This window comes from Panthera tigris, chromosome E1 (assembly GCF_018350195.1).
Source record: "Panthera tigris isolate Pti1 chromosome E1, P.tigris_Pti1_mat1.1, whole genome shotgun sequence".
Lineage (NCBI taxonomy): Eukaryota > Metazoa > Chordata > Mammalia > Carnivora > Felidae > Panthera > Panthera tigris.
The window spans coordinates 60,037,112-60,054,523 of NC_056673.1; the positions used below are offsets into that span (position 1 = coordinate 60,037,112).

General features: G+C 62.2%; 2 protein-coding genes and 1 pseudogene across 5 annotated transcripts; 2 read left to right on the forward strand and 1 right to left on the reverse strand.

Annotated features, from left to right (window-relative positions):
- The first annotated feature begins 1,180 nt into the window (after positions 1-1,180).
- Positions 1,181-5,302, forward strand: MRPL12 (mitochondrial ribosomal protein L12). Its single transcript, XM_042965513.1, has 5 exons — positions 1,181-1,443; positions 2,067-2,253; positions 2,412-2,495; positions 4,644-4,778; positions 4,907-5,302. The coding sequence occupies exons 1-5, from the start codon at positions 1,370-1,372 to the stop codon at positions 5,021-5,023; spliced, it is 597 nt and encodes a 198-aa protein (XP_042821447.1). The 5' UTR covers positions 1,181-1,369; the 3' UTR covers positions 5,024-5,302.
- A 1,519-nt stretch (positions 5,303-6,821) lies between these two features.
- Positions 6,822-9,703, reverse strand: LOC122233422 (annotated as a pseudogene).
- SLC25A10 (solute carrier family 25 member 10) lies at positions 9,542-17,159 on the forward strand. Of its 4 annotated transcripts, none has more exons than XM_042966869.1 (11): positions 9,547-9,794; positions 12,284-12,403; positions 12,976-13,090; positions 13,182-13,230; positions 13,450-13,491; positions 14,227-14,270; positions 14,431-14,501; positions 14,623-14,715; positions 15,054-15,131; positions 15,884-15,940; positions 16,044-17,159. In XM_042966869.1, exons 1-11 carry the CDS (start codon positions 9,702-9,704, stop codon positions 16,143-16,145), a joined length of 864 nt encoding a protein of 287 aa, XP_042822803.1. In that variant the 5' UTR covers positions 9,547-9,701; the 3' UTR covers positions 16,146-17,159. The 4 variants fall into 4 exon arrangements, with proteins under 4 accessions (XP_042822804.1, XP_042822803.1, XP_042822805.1 ...); XM_042966871.1 differs by lacking the exon at positions 9,547-9,794 and adding an exon at positions 9,871-10,360; XM_042966872.1 differs by lacking the exon at positions 9,547-9,794 and adding an exon at positions 10,428-10,745.
- Positions 17,160-17,412: the final 253 nt, after the last annotated feature.

Sequence of the window (17,412 nt, forward strand, 5' to 3'; positions counted from 1 at the left end):
GCTCCACAGGCAGTTGCCAGGGGTGGACACTCTCTGGCAGCAGCTGCAGATCTGCTCCCGCCCTGGAAACTGGGCGCCATCGAGCTGTGCCCTTGGGGAGCCCAGCAGCAGCCCTCTCCACCCGGCTCTGCTCTGCCCAGACTCCTCCAAGACTTGCAAAGCCCAAGGATCTGGTCTGATTCTACACCAGTCGTGGTCTGGAAGAAAATATTTTAAGAATGTAAACTCACAGCCCTTTGCGTCTAGAGTTCAAAACATTTCACACCTTAAATACCAAGTCTCTTAGATGACCCCGGCATGAGCTCTTCTGAGAAAGAATGGACTAGTTTAATAGGTGATCTGAGTGCAGGTCAAAAGCTGGGCCAGGAGAACAAGAGGTTGAGGCAGAGGACGGCTCTGCTTTCGTGATCTAAAGTGCGGTTCCACGCCTGGCTCTTGGAAAATGAGCTGGAAGAGGAGAGACCCAGGGCCCTCAGGGCAGGTGTTGGCTGAGCGGGGTGGAGCTACAGAGGTCTAAGCAGAAGAGCAGGTGCGGGATGTCTGGGAGCCGGCTGGAAAGGCAGCTGGAGACAGAGCCAGGTGTGCGGCTAGCCCTCCCGTCCAGGGCTCCATCCCTCGACCCTTCAGAGCTCAATCACAACCCTTGGCAACGCTGTAAGGGGAGAGCCCCCAACTCAGCTGCCGAGGCGCTCCCGAGGCTACGGGAACCGCGCGGCCGAGAAAGGCAATCCTTCAGAAGGAGGAGGAAACCAAGGAAAAGACTGCCCAAGGGCAGCGGGGGCTCCCCGCACTAGGTGGCTCCTGGCTGCGGGCGGCCAAGGCCCCCAGCACGGACCTGCGGAGAAAGGACACCTGGGATCCCCGTGCCCGCCCCGCGGCGGCGGAAATTCGTTGTCAGCCGCCGCGAGGCTTCCCCAGGTTCTCCCTGGCGGGGCTGCCCGGGGGCCGGGACCGCCTCCCCGAATCGGACGGAGCCTGGCTCCAAGCGGCGGCCTTTTCTGGCCTTGATTCCCCCAGCGAGTAGAGGGCCCCCAGCCGGTCACCGTCCAGCCCCAGGCCCCCGGCCGCCACCAACGACCCTCTACGCCTGCGCGGTTCGCCGCCTAGTGGGTAATCTCGGGAAGGGAGCGCGAGGTGCGGCTAGAGTGTCCTCTCCTACTCGTTTGCCCGGCGGCTTCGTCGGCTAGAGCGTCGGTCCCCAACTCTCTCGCCCGTCGGGCCCGCGCGGCTAGAGCGCCCTCGCGCAGCTCGTATGCTCGGCGGCCTCGGCGGCTAGAGCGTCCTCACGCAGCTCGTATGCTCGGCGGCCCGGGCGGCTAGAGCGTCCTCCTCCTGGGGAGCCGCGTGTGACCTTCCCGCCCGCGGACCGATGCTGCCGGCGGCCGCTCGCCCCTTTTGGGGGCCGTGTCTCAGACGTCAGGGCGCTGCGCTCCGTCTCGCCAGGTACCACGGTCCGCCGAGGGCTGGCGGGGCGGCAGGGTCGGGGCCCTGGGCCGGCAACTGAGGGTGCAGGTTGGGGGCGGTGTCCGCGTGCGGCGGGCGGGATGCCACCCCCGACTCGGTGGGGCCCGGAGGCGGTGCGGGTCGCGGGGGTCCCCACTTGCCGGCCCCCTAACCACGCGTGCTGCGCAGAGTGCTAGGGGTGGTCCCAGATGACCTTGCTCAGGTCCCTGCCACTCTGCGGGCCTCAGTTTCCCCTACAGGCCTAGTGACGTTGGAGGTCTTCCGTCGATGGGCCCGGCGTTGTGCCGTCCGAGGGCCCCAGGTTCTGAAGGCCTTAGTGTAGCAAAATGCCGTCAGGCTACTGCCCTGCTCCCGTGGGTTGATAGAGAGTTTTCCGACACGGGAACTTAACGGTGTGGGTGGTCTGTCTGCAGATAATTGCGTGCATTTCTACGGCTCTTTGAAGTACTTAAGGTAGCTGGGAAATCCCCTTATTTGCGTGGACCCTGGAATCTGAGAACCCTGGGTTGGGACCTAGGAGCTAGAACCGCGCTCTCACCATCAACCTGTCTGGTCTGTGTCACTGGCCTGTGCCAGGCTGACAGCTTTGTTTGGGGGGCTAGGCAACAGGTGCCCCGTGTCTGCGCTGTGCGGCTGATGAGATGCAGCAGCCCTCGAATGGGGGAGGCCCTCGCCGGCGCACCCCTGGATAACGCCCCCAAGGAGTATCCCCCCAAGATCCAGCAGCTGGTCCAGGACATCGCCAGCCTCACGCTCTTGGAGATCTCAGATCTCAACGAGCTTCTGAAGGTACCACAGGCCCCGGCCTGTGTCTTGTTCCTGGTGTATTTGGGGTGTGTAGTAAATCGTCCAGAGTGTGCCCTCTGAATGTGAGGATCCTGCCAGGCTGTGTGTTTATCTTGGATGTGATGGGCAGCTACTGAGATTGCTCTCTCCCCTCCCTGCAGAAAACCCTGAAGATCCAGGATGTTGGACTCATGCCAATGGGTGGCACAGTGCCTGGTGCTGCCCCTGCTGCAGCAGCCCCAGAGGTGAGCCCAGGCCAGGGTCCTGTGCCGAAAGGCCCCCGTCTTGCCTCGTGTCACATGGCCCGACGCCCAGATTTCTCTCATTGTCCCTTGTCTTGGCCCTGCATCAGTCAGCGCGCCCTGCAGACCTGTGTGTGCTGGCTGTGGGTTCCCCTGCAGCCCTGCCAAGGGTGTGCGGGTCCCTGCCCGCGCGGAGACCATGTTTTCGCGGGGGGAATTGACAATGAGTCAAAGGAGAAGAAAATGTTTGTTGAATAGCAGGACTTGAACTCAAGTGCTACGAGAAAAAAGTAGGGAAGAAGCTGAGGGGAGAGGAGGGTTATGATGTCAAGAAAGGCTGCAAGGGGACTGCACGCGAGAGAGCCGTGGGGGCACGTCGGGCTGGAGCGGCGAGGTGGGGAGGCGCTGGACAGGCTGGAGCCTCTGTAAGGAAACAAGCAGACTTGAAGCCACACGTGAATTTGTTTTTTGTTTTCTAGGTTTTTTAGTTTGGTTGGGGGCTGTTGCAATTTTTACAAAAAGTTTCGAAGTTCTATCTGCAACTGCAAATAATGCCCTGTGTATCTGTCTCCAGTCTCGATAATTAGTAAGGTTTTGATATTTAATTCATTTGTCCTTTGAAGCTTAACGCAAATTTCTTTCTTTCTTTCTTTCTTTCTTTCTTTCTTTCTTTCTTTCTTTCTTTGTTTTTTGCTTCTTTTTTTTTTTCTTAACCTTTATTTATTTTGAGAGACAGAGACGGCACAAGTAGGGGAGGGGCAGAGAGAGAGGGAGACACAGGATCTGAAGCAGGCTCCAGGCTCTGAGCTGTCAGCACAGAGCCCGACATGAGGCTCAAACCCACAAACCATGAGATCGTGATCTGAACCGAAGTCAGACACTTAACTGACTGAGCCACCCAGGTGCCCCTCGGGGCACATTTCTGATCTGACCTTTCTTGGTGCGCTCCAGCCCACATCTCTAAGAACGCAGGTACTGACGTAGCCAGGAGCCATTTGTACAACAAACGTAATTAGCGGTGGTTTTCTATCTCAGTCTATTTAGATTTAGCTAATGCTTCCAGACTTTACAACAGTTGGTTTACCCAAATCTATACGAGGTCTGTGAATTGCATTTGGTCATTGGGTGTCTGAAGTCTGGATCACTGTCCGCGGTCTCCTTTCCCTGGCCATCCATCCCCTACCAAGGAGACCAGGTCAGGGGTCCCGTAGAGTGCCCTCCCGGCTCCATATGTGTCTGTGGCTCCCCTGGCATCACATCCACTCCCCCACCTGCCACGAAGTGGTAGCTTTACAGACTCATCATGTTCAGCCTGAACGTTTGGGACAAGGAGAGAGAGTTACTCTGAAGTCTGTCATCTAAACTGGGACACTTCGGGGGGCGAAGGAACACTGTTAATAATAGGGCAGGTGCAAAGCAGGACACCCCAGGCTGCCGGGCCGCGTGCCCCCTGCTCTCCGCGGTGCTGTATCTTCACATGTGGTGGGAGAGGCTCTGTCAACCCCAGTCCTCCACTGGTCACCTGGGGACGGTGCAGCTGCAAATTTGTCCATGTGATTTGGGGCTCACCCGAGGATGGGCCGAGCACTGTTGGTGTCACCCTGACCGGCCACAAGTGACTGTTTTTTTAAAAAAATTTTTTTTTTTTCAACGTTTTTTTATTTATTTTTGGGACAGAGAGAGACAGAGCATGAACGGGGGAGGGGCAGAGAGAGAGGGAGACACAGAATCGGAAACAGGCTCCAGGCTCCGAGCCATCAGCCCAGAGCCTGACGCGGGGCTCGAACTCACGGACCGCGAGAACGTGACCTGGCTGAAGTCGGACGCTTAACCGACTGCGCCACCCAGGCGCCCCACAAGTGACTGTTTTTAAGGGACGAGGGAACCTGAGCGGGGTCGGGGTGGGGGGAGGTGGTTTCAGAACCGCCTCCGGAGAGATGGCAAGGTTTCCAGCGACGGAGCAGGTGTCGCCGAGGAGCACGTGAGGGAGGGGCCCCGGCGCTGACGAGGCGGACCAGTTTGTCCTGAGCCCAGCTGCCCGGCGCGGCCTCCCGCTGGAATGGCGGGCCTTGCTGTGCCATCTTGGCGACTTTGGGGCCACAGGACCGAATGTGCCTGCTTTACCCCATCCTTTCTCTCTCCCTCTCCCAGGAGGCAGAGGAAGACATCCCCAGACAGAAAGAGCGGACGCATTTCACCGTCCGCCTGACAGAGGCAAAGCCCGTGGACAAAGTGAGGCTGATCAAAGAAATCAAGAACTACATCCAGGGCATAAACCTCGTCCAGGTGAGCTCCGCGCTGCACAGCCCTCTGGCTGTTGCTGCTAACGTGCTAACGGTACTCAGACCGGCCCCTCCTACTGCAGGGTTTTTTGGGGCAACATGGGCCCCATTTCTGACTTTGCTCTCTGGCAGGCAAAGAAGCTGGTGGAGTCCCTGCCCCAGGAGATCAAAGCCAATGTCTCCAAGGCCGAGGCGGAGAAGATCAAGGCAGCCCTGGAGGCGGTGGGCGGCACCGTGGTTCTAGAATAGGCCAGCTCTGAGGACTGGTGGACTGGGGTCCCTGGGACCTGACCTGGGGGAGGCCCCCTCCTGCTCCAGCCCTGGCATCCGGGACCCGTGGTGGGAGCGGCTTCAGGGCAGAGCTCTGGCACTGGCTCTGCCATCTCTGCTCCGGGACAGACAAGGGATCTGCTGAGACGGGGGGGGCAGCTCCTGTGTGAGCACCGGGGAGATGAACTCTGGAACGTACCAGAGGCAACGCGCGCCCCCTGGTGGCCACTGAGAAAAATACATTGTTTGGGTGCCGTGTGTGCAGTGGTGTGTCTGAGTCAGCGGCCAGTGGGCAATGCGGGCTGGCTTGGAGCTCCTGCCCGCCAGGGAGGCCGCCCCGGGGGTGGCAGGGCTCGCTCCCTGCCGGGCACGTGGGGGTCGGCCAGCGTTCCTTGTGTCTTCTCTGTGCAGGGGCCTGACCTCGGAGGTCCGGCAGCAGCTCACGGAGGGGGGGACGGGGTGGGGGGGTGGGTTGGGGCAGCACCCAGCTTGCCTGAGTGCTTGGCTGATGTCAGATCGTGACCTGGGAGGTGGGCGTGGGGCACCAGTGCTGGTCTTCGGCAGGAAGCATAGCACTGGCCTACAGACAGGCAGGAGGTGAGGCGTGTACCTGAGAACGGCCAGCCCCTGTGTCCCCTCCCTGGCCATGCTGGAAGAGTGGTCTGCAAGGACAGGGCTGTGGGCCCGGAAGGAGATGTTGCATCTGGGAGTGCCGGGCTCTGGGTACCCTGAGGACAGGTCTGGGGAGCTGGCATGTGCCCAGGTGGTCGTGCCCAGCACCCGGATGCCACCTGTGGGCCCTCCCGGAGGACCCTGCTGGACCTCCTTGTAAGAAGGCTGCTCCCTGACCCAGAGAGCTCCACCGGCCAAACCTGTGGCCCGCACGGTCCCAGGGAGTTAATGATTCACCATCAGGAGGTCTCTGGGCGCGCCTTCCCTCAGCAGAGGTGACTCCTGGGCCACCTGAGGCGGGTATGACCGGTTGGGTATCCTGCTGGCCCAACTGCCCTTCCCAGGGGAAGGGAGGATCTAAAGTCAGGGATAGCCTTCAGCCTCGGCCTTGTACTGGTGGCCCGAGTCTGTGTGTGCTCTGAGCCCCTTTGTCTTTCCAAGGGACTTGTGGGTAATGATTAGGACTCTCCTCCCCTCCCCTCTTCCTGGGATGATGACACCCTCGCTGCGTCCCGGACGTGCTGGGGCTGACTGCTCAAAAGTGCAGTTGACCGTGTGCCTCGGGCCATACTCCTTTTGCTTCCCTGATGCTGAGTGTCACCTGGTGCCCCCCACCTGACCTCACAGTCCCTCATGGTCCTGCCCCCACCCCCCCACCCCACCCCAGCTGTGGTCTCCACCTGCTGGTGCAGTTGGCCAAGTGTCTCAGACCTGGCAGTAGATGGGGTGTGCCCTGGGTCCCCGGAGGCCACTTGGCCTTGGCCCGTGGGCTCGACACCAGGAGGTAGGTCTGTGCATCCTGCGTTGGCTTGATGTTACTAGCACAGAACCTTGCGAGGTCCCGTCAGATCCTGGTAGGAATCCGCGTACCGCGTCTTCGTCCGGGCTGATGAAATGGTCACAGAGGACACGGCAGGGGGAGCTCTGAAGCTGACCCCTGGCTCCTGCCCGTTCCAGGAACCCTGGTGTCCACCTGGCCCCCGCATGGTGCCATCCTAGCTCCCTAAGCGCCATGCAGGAGTGCTCAGGAACGGACGTCCTCCAGAGACGAGGCCGGCAGCCTTGTTCTCGAGACCTCACCTGACCTCTGCATCTCAGAGCCCCTTGGATTTATGCAGAAGTCTTCATGATCCATTTGAGAATTTGGCTGGGGATCTTTTTGAGTTCCCCTGACCTACAGCTTGCAAAGTCCCACCTTTTTCCTTTTTTGGTTGCCAAATGATCCTTCATGGAAGTATTTTCCTTCATAGTTCTTAGCTAGTGGGCCATCCCACTGCGCCACTGTCAATGTCCTCTGTGATGCCCTGAGGGTGGGAGCCATTGGTGTTGCAGCCCACAGACCGGGCCATCCCCAGGAGGTCTTTAATGGTTCCAGAGAGTTCTCTGGCTAAAGATCAGTGACGCATCTGTCAGGCAATGTTGACACTCTCGTCAAAAGCGACATTGCCGCTGTGCTTAATATTTTTCTGCTTCTTTCTGTCTCCGCGGTTCCTTGAGGGCTTTGATGAGCAGGACAGAGGTGGAAGGTACCACTTCGATCTGGGCCTGTCCCGAACGGTCAGCTTCACTGTAACCCCCAGACCCTTCCAGTCACCGGTTGCCTTGGCGATGTCATCACCACCCTATCTTGGAGACAGGCCAGTAGGGCTGAGCTTCGGGGCCAGGGCAGATGTAGCCCCGACTCCCCCACTGGCGCGCCTCAGGCCCACGATTTTGATTTCGTCTTGCTGGGGGCGGAACTTAGGCGGAAGGGTGGAGGCGGCCGCTGTCGGAGGAACTCGGACTGAGGACTCCAGAAGACAGTCGCACCTTCGCACCCCTGAGCAGAAAGCCAAAAGCTAGACCCCTTATTTCTTAAGAGGGCGCCCCACACTCCACGCACTTACCATTTTCCAGGATTCCTCCGCGCTTCCGGGGCTTCTCCAGTTCTAGGCGGGGCTTCGCAGATCGCTCGTGCTGTGTCTCATGTTCTGGGCGGCCCACCATCTGCACACAGCAAGCGCTGGCCCCTTGGCCCCTCACCCTCTGGGCTGCCCTGCTCCACGCCACTGACGTGTTTGCTTAGGCAGGAGATGATAACATTGCCCTCGGGTGATTCAGGATTCCAACATCTCGATTTATCCTGAATGAGACCGGTGCAGGGGCAGGTTTTGTGCTGGCCTGGGTCTCAGAGAGGGAGTGGGCCCAAAGGTGCTCCTACTTCCCATAGGACCCTGGACAAGGAGGCCCCTCCTCTGCAGCCTACCAGTTCCATCTGGTAGCCCTGTTTTTTTTTTTTTTTAAAACAAAGGGCCAGCTCAGCTGTGAAAGCCATCTCGCTGTTTGGTGACACATTTTCCCATTTCCTTACGGAGCTGTGTCTCGCATCCTCTCTGGTTTCTTTTCTTTCTGTCTCTTTGATGGAATTGTTTCTCCTGATTTAATTGTCAGATTGTTTATTGCTGTTGCATAGAAATACAATTGAATTTTTGTTTAAGTAAGCTCTATGCGCAACGTGGGGCTTGAGCTCACGACCCTGAGATCGAGTCACATGCTCTTCCGCCTGAGCCAGCCAGGCGCCCCCTCTCTGGTTTCTTCTGGAGAATCGCTGCAACCCTTCCGACCCGACCCTTCCCTTCCGGCACCGGGTCCCACTGGCCTGTGTTTTCATCCAGATGAAACACAGGCCCCCGCCCCCCCCCCCCCCTTAAGAAAAAGCCGGATGCCGGATGTCTGTGTGGCCGACGCTCCCTCCACCTCCCCAGTCCACACAGCATTTCTGGGCTGTTCACTTCCCCAGATGATGACCTCAGGGTCAGAAGCCTCCTAGCCTTCTGGAAGGCAGTCTCCTTAGTCTTCAGATGGCCACTTGAAGCAAATAGGTTTGCTGGCCCATCTTACGCCTCTGACACGGCGAGATAACTGCTGGGCGCTCGGAGGCCAGCTGGACTTGTTATTCAGGGTTCTCAGCAGGTGCGGGGAACCCCCGGGTCCATGTGGCCCCAGGGATTCCAATTTCCATCTTGCCCAGCAGGTGTGTCTTTGTCCAGCACTTGCACCTGCTGTTTGCTGGATGGTGAGATGAGAGTGGGAACGTGTGCACAGGTGTGTTTCTCATGGGGACAGGCAGCCAGCCTCCTGATTGCCACTTCCCAGGAGCCTGAACCCCCATGGCTCAGAACTTTGTCCCCTTGTCCTCCTCCGGGATGGCTGCCTGGGGCTGTCTGGTCAGAGCAGACCTGAGGCTGGCCTTGGCTGGGAGCTCCGGAGAGTGGATTGTCTTCTGCCCCTAGTTTTCATGTAATTCGCAGGTTGGCTCCAAGAAGGTTTTGTGCCACCTCTTTTGGGTGTACGTGTCCCAGAGCTGACCCCAGGGCCTGTGTGGCTGCCTTGGGACACAGGGTGCAAGGTCAGGGCCTCGGCTGGGGCGGGGTGTTTGCAGGAGGCCTGGCTCCGGGAGTGGCGGGGACTGGCCGAGCGCCGAGGCCACTCCTCAGCCGTGACCTTCGGAGACCTGCCCTAGGCGTGGGGGTGGCCCTGGGGAAGCCGGAGCAGGGCGGGGGAAGGACGCCCGGTTCTCCCGGTTCTCGGGGAGAGTGGAGCAGCCCACTCAGCAAGCTCCCGGGGGTCCGCGCGGCCGCGCCCGTTCCCCTTCCCTCTCTCGCCGCCTGCTGCACACGGGGAGGCGGCTCGGTGGAGCCCTTTCCGCGGGCCAGCCCGAGCGCGGCCGCTTTAAGGCGCGGGGCCCGCCCCCCCCCCCCCCGGCTCGAGGCGGGGTCGCGGTGGCCCCGCCCCCAGAAGTGGTCCCGCCCCCAGGGCCGCGCGGGCGCATTGGCTGCGCGGCGCGCGGGTGGCGAACGGTGCTTTGAACTCGGAGCGGACGGCTACGCGGGCCGGGGTCCGGGACTGGGGTCGGGGTCCGATCGGGGCCTGGGCCTGAGCCGGGGTCTGGGCGGCGCGAACCGGGGCCGGCAGCCGGCGCTCCTGGGCGTCCGCGGCGCGAGCCATGGCGGCCGAGGCGCGCGTGTCGCGCTGGTACTTCGGGGGGCTGGCCTCGTGCGGGGCCGCCTGCTGCACGCACCCGCTGGACCTGCTCAAGGTGAGGTTGGCGCGGGCCGGGCGGGGGCGGGCGACGAGCGCTAACGGGCCGGGGCGGTGGGGGTGGGGGTGGGGGTGGGGCGAGGGGGCCCGCCCAAGCTCTGGGCGCCGACCAGCCTGGCGCTGCGCTGCCCGGGAGGGCCTCGGACTTGGGTCGGCCTTGGCGCCGGGCCTGAGGGGCATCGGTTCACCGCCCCCGCCGGGAGACCCTGCCCACTCCCGGATGGAGGCGTCCCGTTTTCGTAGCTCACGGGCCGCGGTTCCCCCATACTACCTGTGTGACCTTGGGCTAGTCACTTGGCCTCTCTGAGCCAGTTTCCACCCCTCACCTTTGAGCACAGTTCTGCCTGGTTGCAAGTTGAGGGGGTGGTTCTGTGAGGCGCACAGAAGCTGGCATCTAGAGACGAGCCAGGGCTCCGGCACACCCAGGGCCCAGGTGGCCTCCCTGCCTGGTGGGGACCCAGCACACAGTGAGGGAATGCGGACTGCAGGTGGCTGCTTCCTCCTGGACCGGTGGGCGCCTGGAAGCCAGGGACCCTGCGCCCACGCAGGTCCTGCCCGGGGAGGGTGAGCAAGAGGCATTCATGCCCACTTCACTTCTTGTAGAAAACACGCTTATGAGGCAGTAGGAGACAGAAGTTCTGTTGTCTCCCAGAGCCGGCGGGGGGTGTTTTCTGCCCCTTTCTCCCTGCAAAGAACAAAGAAGAAAGGGCCAGTGATGCAAAGCATCGCCTGCCCAGGAGGCCCTGCCCCGGGGAACCTGGCCTGGGGTCACATGGACCCTTGGGCAAGGGACAGCAGCCCAGCCACTTCCTTCCCTGCCCCCACCCAGAGCAGCCTGATCCCCACACTGACCCTCTGGGAGCGACTGGCACGGGGGCCCTGTTGACCCAAACCTCAGCCTCACTTGCAGCCCGGCCAGGCCCCCACGCTGCGCTGCGTTCCACCTAAGGTATTTTCCTTCCAGCGACTTTTTTGCTGAATGAAGGAAATTGACTTCTCTGGTAAAAATGCACCCCCTCCCCAGTCAAGGCAGCATTAGCAGATGGGGAGGGGGGCTGAGAAGCTGGTGGCCCCTGGGCTTCTCCTGGGAGAGACCTGCATGGCTCCTAGTAGTCCCCAGGGCCTGAGCGCTGCCAGAAGGAGCAGGGCCAAGTCAAGGCTGCTCTGACCACCAGAGAGAGGGGAGGCAAGATCCCCTCCTTGTGTTTAATTTTGCTTTCCCCATGTCCCCTCCCCCGTCCCCACCGTGGGGCCCTGGAGGGTTAGGCTCTCATCCGATTGTGAGTGGACACAGCTCCCAGGGGCCCTTGGAGCCCTCACAGGCAGCCTACAGTCATTTGTACCTGTCCACAGGCCCCGTGCCTGCCCCCCAGGTGCTGTTTTGCCACAGAATCCTGCAGGGGGAGGAGGTCGAGAGAGGCAGGCAGCCACAGGACCGGGGCCACTGTTTGGCCCCTGCTGGGGAGCAGCAGGCAGTGTGGACAGCCACGGAGGCCAGCCTCAAGGGGAGGCCCTGGCTGAGGCTGTTGCCTCTTGGCCCTGTGGTCACTGGAGAAATTATTTTATAGCTCGCTGATCTCTCCCTTTGCCCCTGTGCCCTGGCTCAGTCCTCAAGGCTGCTTCTCGCCTGGACGAGGGCTGCTTCCTGCATGGCCACCTTGCCCCCAGGCCCAGTGCCCTCTGTCCTATCCAGCTCGGCTGATGTGGCTGTGCTGAGCACGAAGCCCTCTCCACCCCAACCCACCTTTGCCCCACCACCAGAGCCCCTGGGCAGCGACAGAGTGGGAAGGGAAGGGTCCATCCACTGAGCTACTTGGTGCTCACAGCACACCGAGGAAACTGAAGCAGGAGGGTCGGTAACCTGCCCAGCAGGCCCAGCCAGAACATCACTGAGGCTGGACAGACTCCGGGGTGGCCGTGCTCTGGCCCTCCCAGAAGTGTCTTTCCCCTTCTCCCCCGCTGAACTCCCACCACCTCTTCCCAGCCCACCGGGACTGTCTCTGAGTCTCCATGACTCTTGGTCCCTCTTGAGAAGTGGCATAGCTAAGAAACGGGGCCCTGCAGTCAGCTGGTGGGTGTCTGCATGGTGCCTCGGTGTCCTCATCTGTAAAATGGGACTGCCAACCGCCATCCCAGCGGCAGGTGCCATGAGGACTCAGACACATATGTGGAGTATTTCTCACGGGCCTGGCGGGCTCACGTGTCAGCTGGTATTGTCATTTGTCGATGAAGAGTGTGGGATCGAGGCTGGGGCCAGGTGTGGGCGTGGCGTCCCATCTCTCCACCCCAGCTGGATGCCCTTAGGACAGCTCTCTGCCTCCTCGTGCCTCAGTTTCCCGTCTCTAAACTGGGGCGCTGGTAATAGTCGGCCCGTGGGGTCTTCATGAGGACGTAAAGCGCTAGATGGTGGGAAAGGGCTCAGAGCAGAGCCGGCCTGGGTGGGCCCTGGGGCAGGGGCCCTGTTCTGAGCAGCCGTGCCCCCGACAGGTACATCTGCAGACGCAGCAGGAGGTGAAGCTGCGCATGACCGGCATGGCGCTGCAGGTGGTGCGCTCCGACGGCGTCCTGGCGCTCTACAACGGCCTCAGCGCCTCCCTGTGCAGACAGGTGCCCCTGGGGGCCCCCCTCCCAGGACGCCGGGTGGGCAGGACGCATGGCCGGGGCACTTCCGCCTCCCAGCCAGGGGCTTCCTTAGGTCCTGGCCCCAGAGCCCAGGCAGGTCGAAGGGAAGGCTGGCGCCCCCCAGGCCTGGACTCGGACACAGCCACGCCTCCTCGCCAGGGGTGCCCTGTGGGCCCCGAAGTGACTTCTCCTCCTCTTCACGGTGGTTGGGAGAAAGGAACCACGGGGCCCAGGGGCGGCAACCCCCAGATGGCACAGGGTGCCGTGGGATCGGGTGTGCTCTGCCTCCTACGGGGCTCAAGACCCTCCTTTACAGGTGGGGAAGCTGAGCCCAGGGAGGGAAAGACAGAGGAAAGGGCAGGACTCTGGACTCCGCCAGCCCCAGATTTGCACATTGTCTCAGCCACTTGCTGACCGTGTGGCTTCGAGAGAGTCCCTATATCCCCATGGCCCATTTGGTGATGACTGTGCACCGGGGGGGGGGAGGCCCGACAGGTGTCACATGCCCAGCAGGGTCCCTCCACCTGCACCCTCTGAGCTGGGCCCCTTTTCCCCAGATGACTTACTCCCTGACTCGGTTTGCCATCTATGAGTCCGTGCGGGACCATGTGACCACGGGCAGCCAGGGACCCCTGCCTTTCTACAAGAAGGTGTTGCTGGGTTCCATCAGCGGTGAGCTGCCAGCTGGGCTGGGCTGGGGGGATGGGGGGGCATGCGGGCATCGCCAGTCGCCGCATGCTGGCTCTGGGGTCTGTCGCCCCAGGTTGCATCGGAGGCTTCGTGGGGACCCCTGCAGATATGGTCAACGTCAGGTCAGTGTGCCCACCCACCCAGCTCGGGGTCTTCCCTGTCCCCTGACGGGACCGCGGTGTGTTCTGCTCGGAAAGAGCTGCTCACGCCTTGGGGTCCTGGGCGCTGGGGGGGCAGGCCGGGGCGGGCCCAGCTGCTCACTGCCAGGGTGAGCCCTGGAGCCCGCTGACCTCCGTGCGGGGCGTGTGAGGCGCCCCCTGAGCCGGCGCCCCCCGTTCCAGGATGCAGAACGACGTGAAGCTGGAGCCCAGTCAGCGCCGAAAGTGAGTAGCAGGGCCGAGGTCAGCCCCTGGGGCTTCCTGGCGGGTGTGGGGGGCCATGCAGGCGCCAGCGTGGGCCCCAATGGGCCGTGCTGCCTGTGGCGTCAGCTGGAGTGAGCAGAGGCGGCTGACAGCTTTGGGAAACCCGCACCGGGCACGGCCGTCCTGGGTCAGAAGGCCTCTGGCTGCTTTCTTTGGGGGGGGGGAGTCTGGGATGGTGGCTGGGCTCCCAGGGCCCCCGAGGCCTGGGCCTTGTGCTTGTTCACAGGGAGGATGGTTTAGAAGTTTGAGTCTGGGCCTTCAAACAGGTTTGGAAGCTCGGATTTTTTTTTTTTTTTTTTTTTAACGGTAAAAATCTTATTTTCCATGAAGTTTAAGTTCCTGTTAACTCCAAGGCTGCCTATGGTTTGCTGTCCTAGCTAAGTGCAGACACGGGCTACACTCAGCTGAGCAGTGAAATGGGGCTCCAGGCAAGCCCGTTGTCCTCTCTGTGGCCAGACTGTGAGCCAAGGGAACGGGGTGGAAGGAGTTCAGGCAGGCCCCCTCCTCACCCTCGGCAACAGCGGGCAGACAAAACCAGCCCCAGAGCAAGGGTTTTCTGGTGGTAGTTGGGAGATCTTCAGGCTCCTTTGTCCCCTGACTCCTGTGAGAGCTGCATGGCTCTCCCCAGGGAGGACCCTCCCTCGGGGGCTGGCGGTCAGGGAGAGCCTCACGGAGTCCATTCTGTATCCCTGGCAGCTACGCCCATGCCTTGGATGGCTTGTACCGCGTGGCCCGAGAAGGTAAGAAGAGGGGGTCCAAGGAGGCCGAGGGTGTGGGGAGCGTCGTGCAGGACCTGGGGGGGGCCTCACCTCCTTCCTCCGGCATGGGGGGCGTGTGCGGGACCTGGGCGGGCCTGAGGGATCGGGCTGGGCTGGGCGCCTCACCTCCTTTCTCCGGCAGAGGGTCTGAAGAAGCTGTTCTCTGGCGCGAGCATGGCGGCCAGTCGCGGGATGTTCGTCACCGTGGGCCAGGTGGGGCTTCTGCTGGCCCTGGGGTTCGGTCAGCCCAGGTGGTGTCACTGTGGGCCCCCATCCGCTTTCCCCAGAGCTGGGGGCCCTCCTCCAGGCCCTGATCGCCCCTGCACGCCCACAGCTGTCCTGCTACGATCAGGCCAAGCAGCTGGTCCTCAGCACCGGGTACCTGGCCGACAACATCTTCACTCACTTTGTCGCCAGCTTCATCGCGGTGAGTGCTGGGTTCGCGGAGGTGGTGGGGGTCCCTCACCAGCCTTGGGAGCTGAGGGTACCCAGGATGAGGCCCGAGCCCAGAAAGCAGGAGGCTTGGGGCGAGTCTGGGGGTGTCCCTCCGGGTTGTGTGAGTGGGCACCAAGGCCCTGGGGAGGGAGGAGCTCACGGGTCCCCTGCTGCCAAAGCCAGGACAGTCCCTGGTTGGTTCCTGGTGTCCCTCGGGATGCATCCGGGGATCCGGGCCGGGGGCTGTGAGGGGAGAGGGAGGGTGCTTGCGCACTCTGCCTGGCAGGCCCGTTGGTGATAAGCGCCCCCACCTCACCCCACCCCACCCAGGGTGGATGTGCCACGGTCCTGTGTCAGCCCCTCGACGTCCTGAAGACCCGCCTGATGAACTCCAAGGGCGAGTACAAGGTGAATGGGGGCGGCAGGCACCACCCCCTCCCGAGTACAGACCCGGGGGCCCAGGGGTGGCGGGGAGGGAGGGAGTCCCCGTGCTGCCACTTGACGCTCCGTGGCTGGGTGAGCCCCGTCCTGGCAGGTGGATGAGGCCCTTCCCTCCGTGACTGTGTCCTCTCAGTTGTCCTCCCTGGCTGGCCCCGGGGCAGCGGTCGGCACTGTGTGTGTTTTTAAAGATTTTATTTTATTTTTTTTTGAGTAGGTTCCATGCCCGACATGGGGGTTGATCTCACGACCCTGAGATCAGGAGTCGCAGGCTCTACCCATGGAGCCCGCCAGGCACCCCCTGTATGTGTTTTTAAATCCGATTCCTTGGTGCGTTCACAGAGGCAGCCGGTTCACTGTAGTCCATGAACTTTCGGGAAGTGCCCGGGGCAGACCCACAGCGCGCGCCGCGGCTCCCCAGTCATTACGGTGCCCTGCTTCGTGCCTGCCCTGCCGCGTGAACAGTCCCCCACGCGCTGTGGGGGCCCGGCGGGTCGCCTGCCCTGGCTCTGGTTTTGCTGTGTCAGCAGACGGGGTGGCCGTTCACCCCCCCCAACCCCCGCCCCCCGCACTCGCCTCCAGCTGTCGTTACCTTTGACCGGCCCTGCTCTCTGCACAGGGCCGCTGGCTGGTGCTGAGGGTGGGAGGGGGGTTGATTTGTGCCTTTCAAGCCAAAAGCAGCCTTTCTTTTATTGCTTTGCTTTGTTCTGTGTTTTCTGCAGGGTGTCTTTCACTGCGCTGTAGAGACAGCAAAGCTCGGGCCGCTGGCCTTTTACAAGGTTGGGCAGGGCTGAGGCGGCAGGGCTGGGGCGGGGCTGGGGTGGCAGGGCTGGGGGTCCCTCTGGGGTCTTCTGACTCCCTGCTTCCCCTTTCCCCGCCCAGGGCCTCGTGCCTGCAGGCATCCGCCTCATGCCGCACACCGTGCTCACGTTTGTCTTCCTGGAACAGCTTCGCAAACACTTTGGCCTCAAAGTGCTTTCCTGACGGGGCCAAGGAGTGGGCTGAGCCAGGGCCAGCCCCCAGCGCCAGGCTCTTCCAGGGTCTGGGAGGGCCGTGGGCGAGCGCTGCCCTGAGCCCAGCATCTGCCCCGGCGCGCCCCGGCCTCCCTGGCCCCAGGCCCCACCCTGTCCTTTCCCAGCAGGCTCATTCCAGTGACCTTGGCCCCCTCCATCTCCTACCTGCCCGCCCCAGCCTGTCCCCTGCACACTGCTGACTCACTCAGAAGGGAGGTATCCAGGCCCCGGGTCCGGTTTTCTCTCCTCCCTGGGTAGCTGGTTAACACTGGAGGCGGGAAAGCTGGGCTGGGGCTTCTAGGGTCTGGGGTCCCCTGCCCCTTCTCCTTTGGCCCCTGAGGTTTCTTCATTTCATGGAGCAGCCGCCTGGGGCCCTCAACACCATCTTCCAGCAGCTTCCATGGAGGACCTGGGGGGCAGAGTAGTGGGGCGCAGACCCCCTGCAGTGCTTTACCAAATTGTGTGTGTGCACATGCACTTTTATCCGTGGAGAGGGACCACCGCTTTTCCGAAGTTCTCGAAGGCAGCCACGCTCTGGCAGCTCCAGGCCAGTGGGCAGATGGCACCGTGCAGAAACCACGTGCCCAGGAGGGAGGTGACTACATGGCCCGCGGGCGCCAGGTCCAGCCAGCCCCCGGTTGCTTTCACAAGTGGTTTCGCCAGAACCTCAGAGCCAGGAGGTCCTGCTGCCTTCAGGGAGCGTGCGGTGTCGTGCACGGGGTCCGCGCCTCCCCCTGCTCCCTGCACAGCCCCCTCTGCGCAGTGTCCCTCAGGGGCCCTCTCTGTGTGGACGGCAGCTGTCCGCGAGGCCCCCCGCAGCCGAGACCCAGATGTCAGCACCTGGGTTCTGTCCAAGCAGCCTGTCCTCCCGCAAGTGGGCCGGGGCCACGTCCGTCTGCCTCCCCAGGACCCCCGGGTACTGCACCCCCACCACAGCAAGGGGTGTTCCGCAGGGACACTAATAAAGGACCGTGAAGTGCTCTGAGTCTGGCCTCCAGGGCAACAGACCCACTCTGCACCCTCCAAGGAGGGGTCTCCAGTGTCCGGGGCGGTGGGGGAGGCGGGGGCAAGGCTGAGGGCCCAGGGTGGGAAAGAAGTCCCTGGATACATTGGGGCAGCCTGCGGGCAAAGGAATTGGGGGACACTGGGCTGACAGCAGCCCAAAACCGGGGAAGGAGAGGGAAAGGGTGTGCAAGTTGGAGGTCTGGTCAGCGTTGAGTTTCCGGATCCAAGTTACC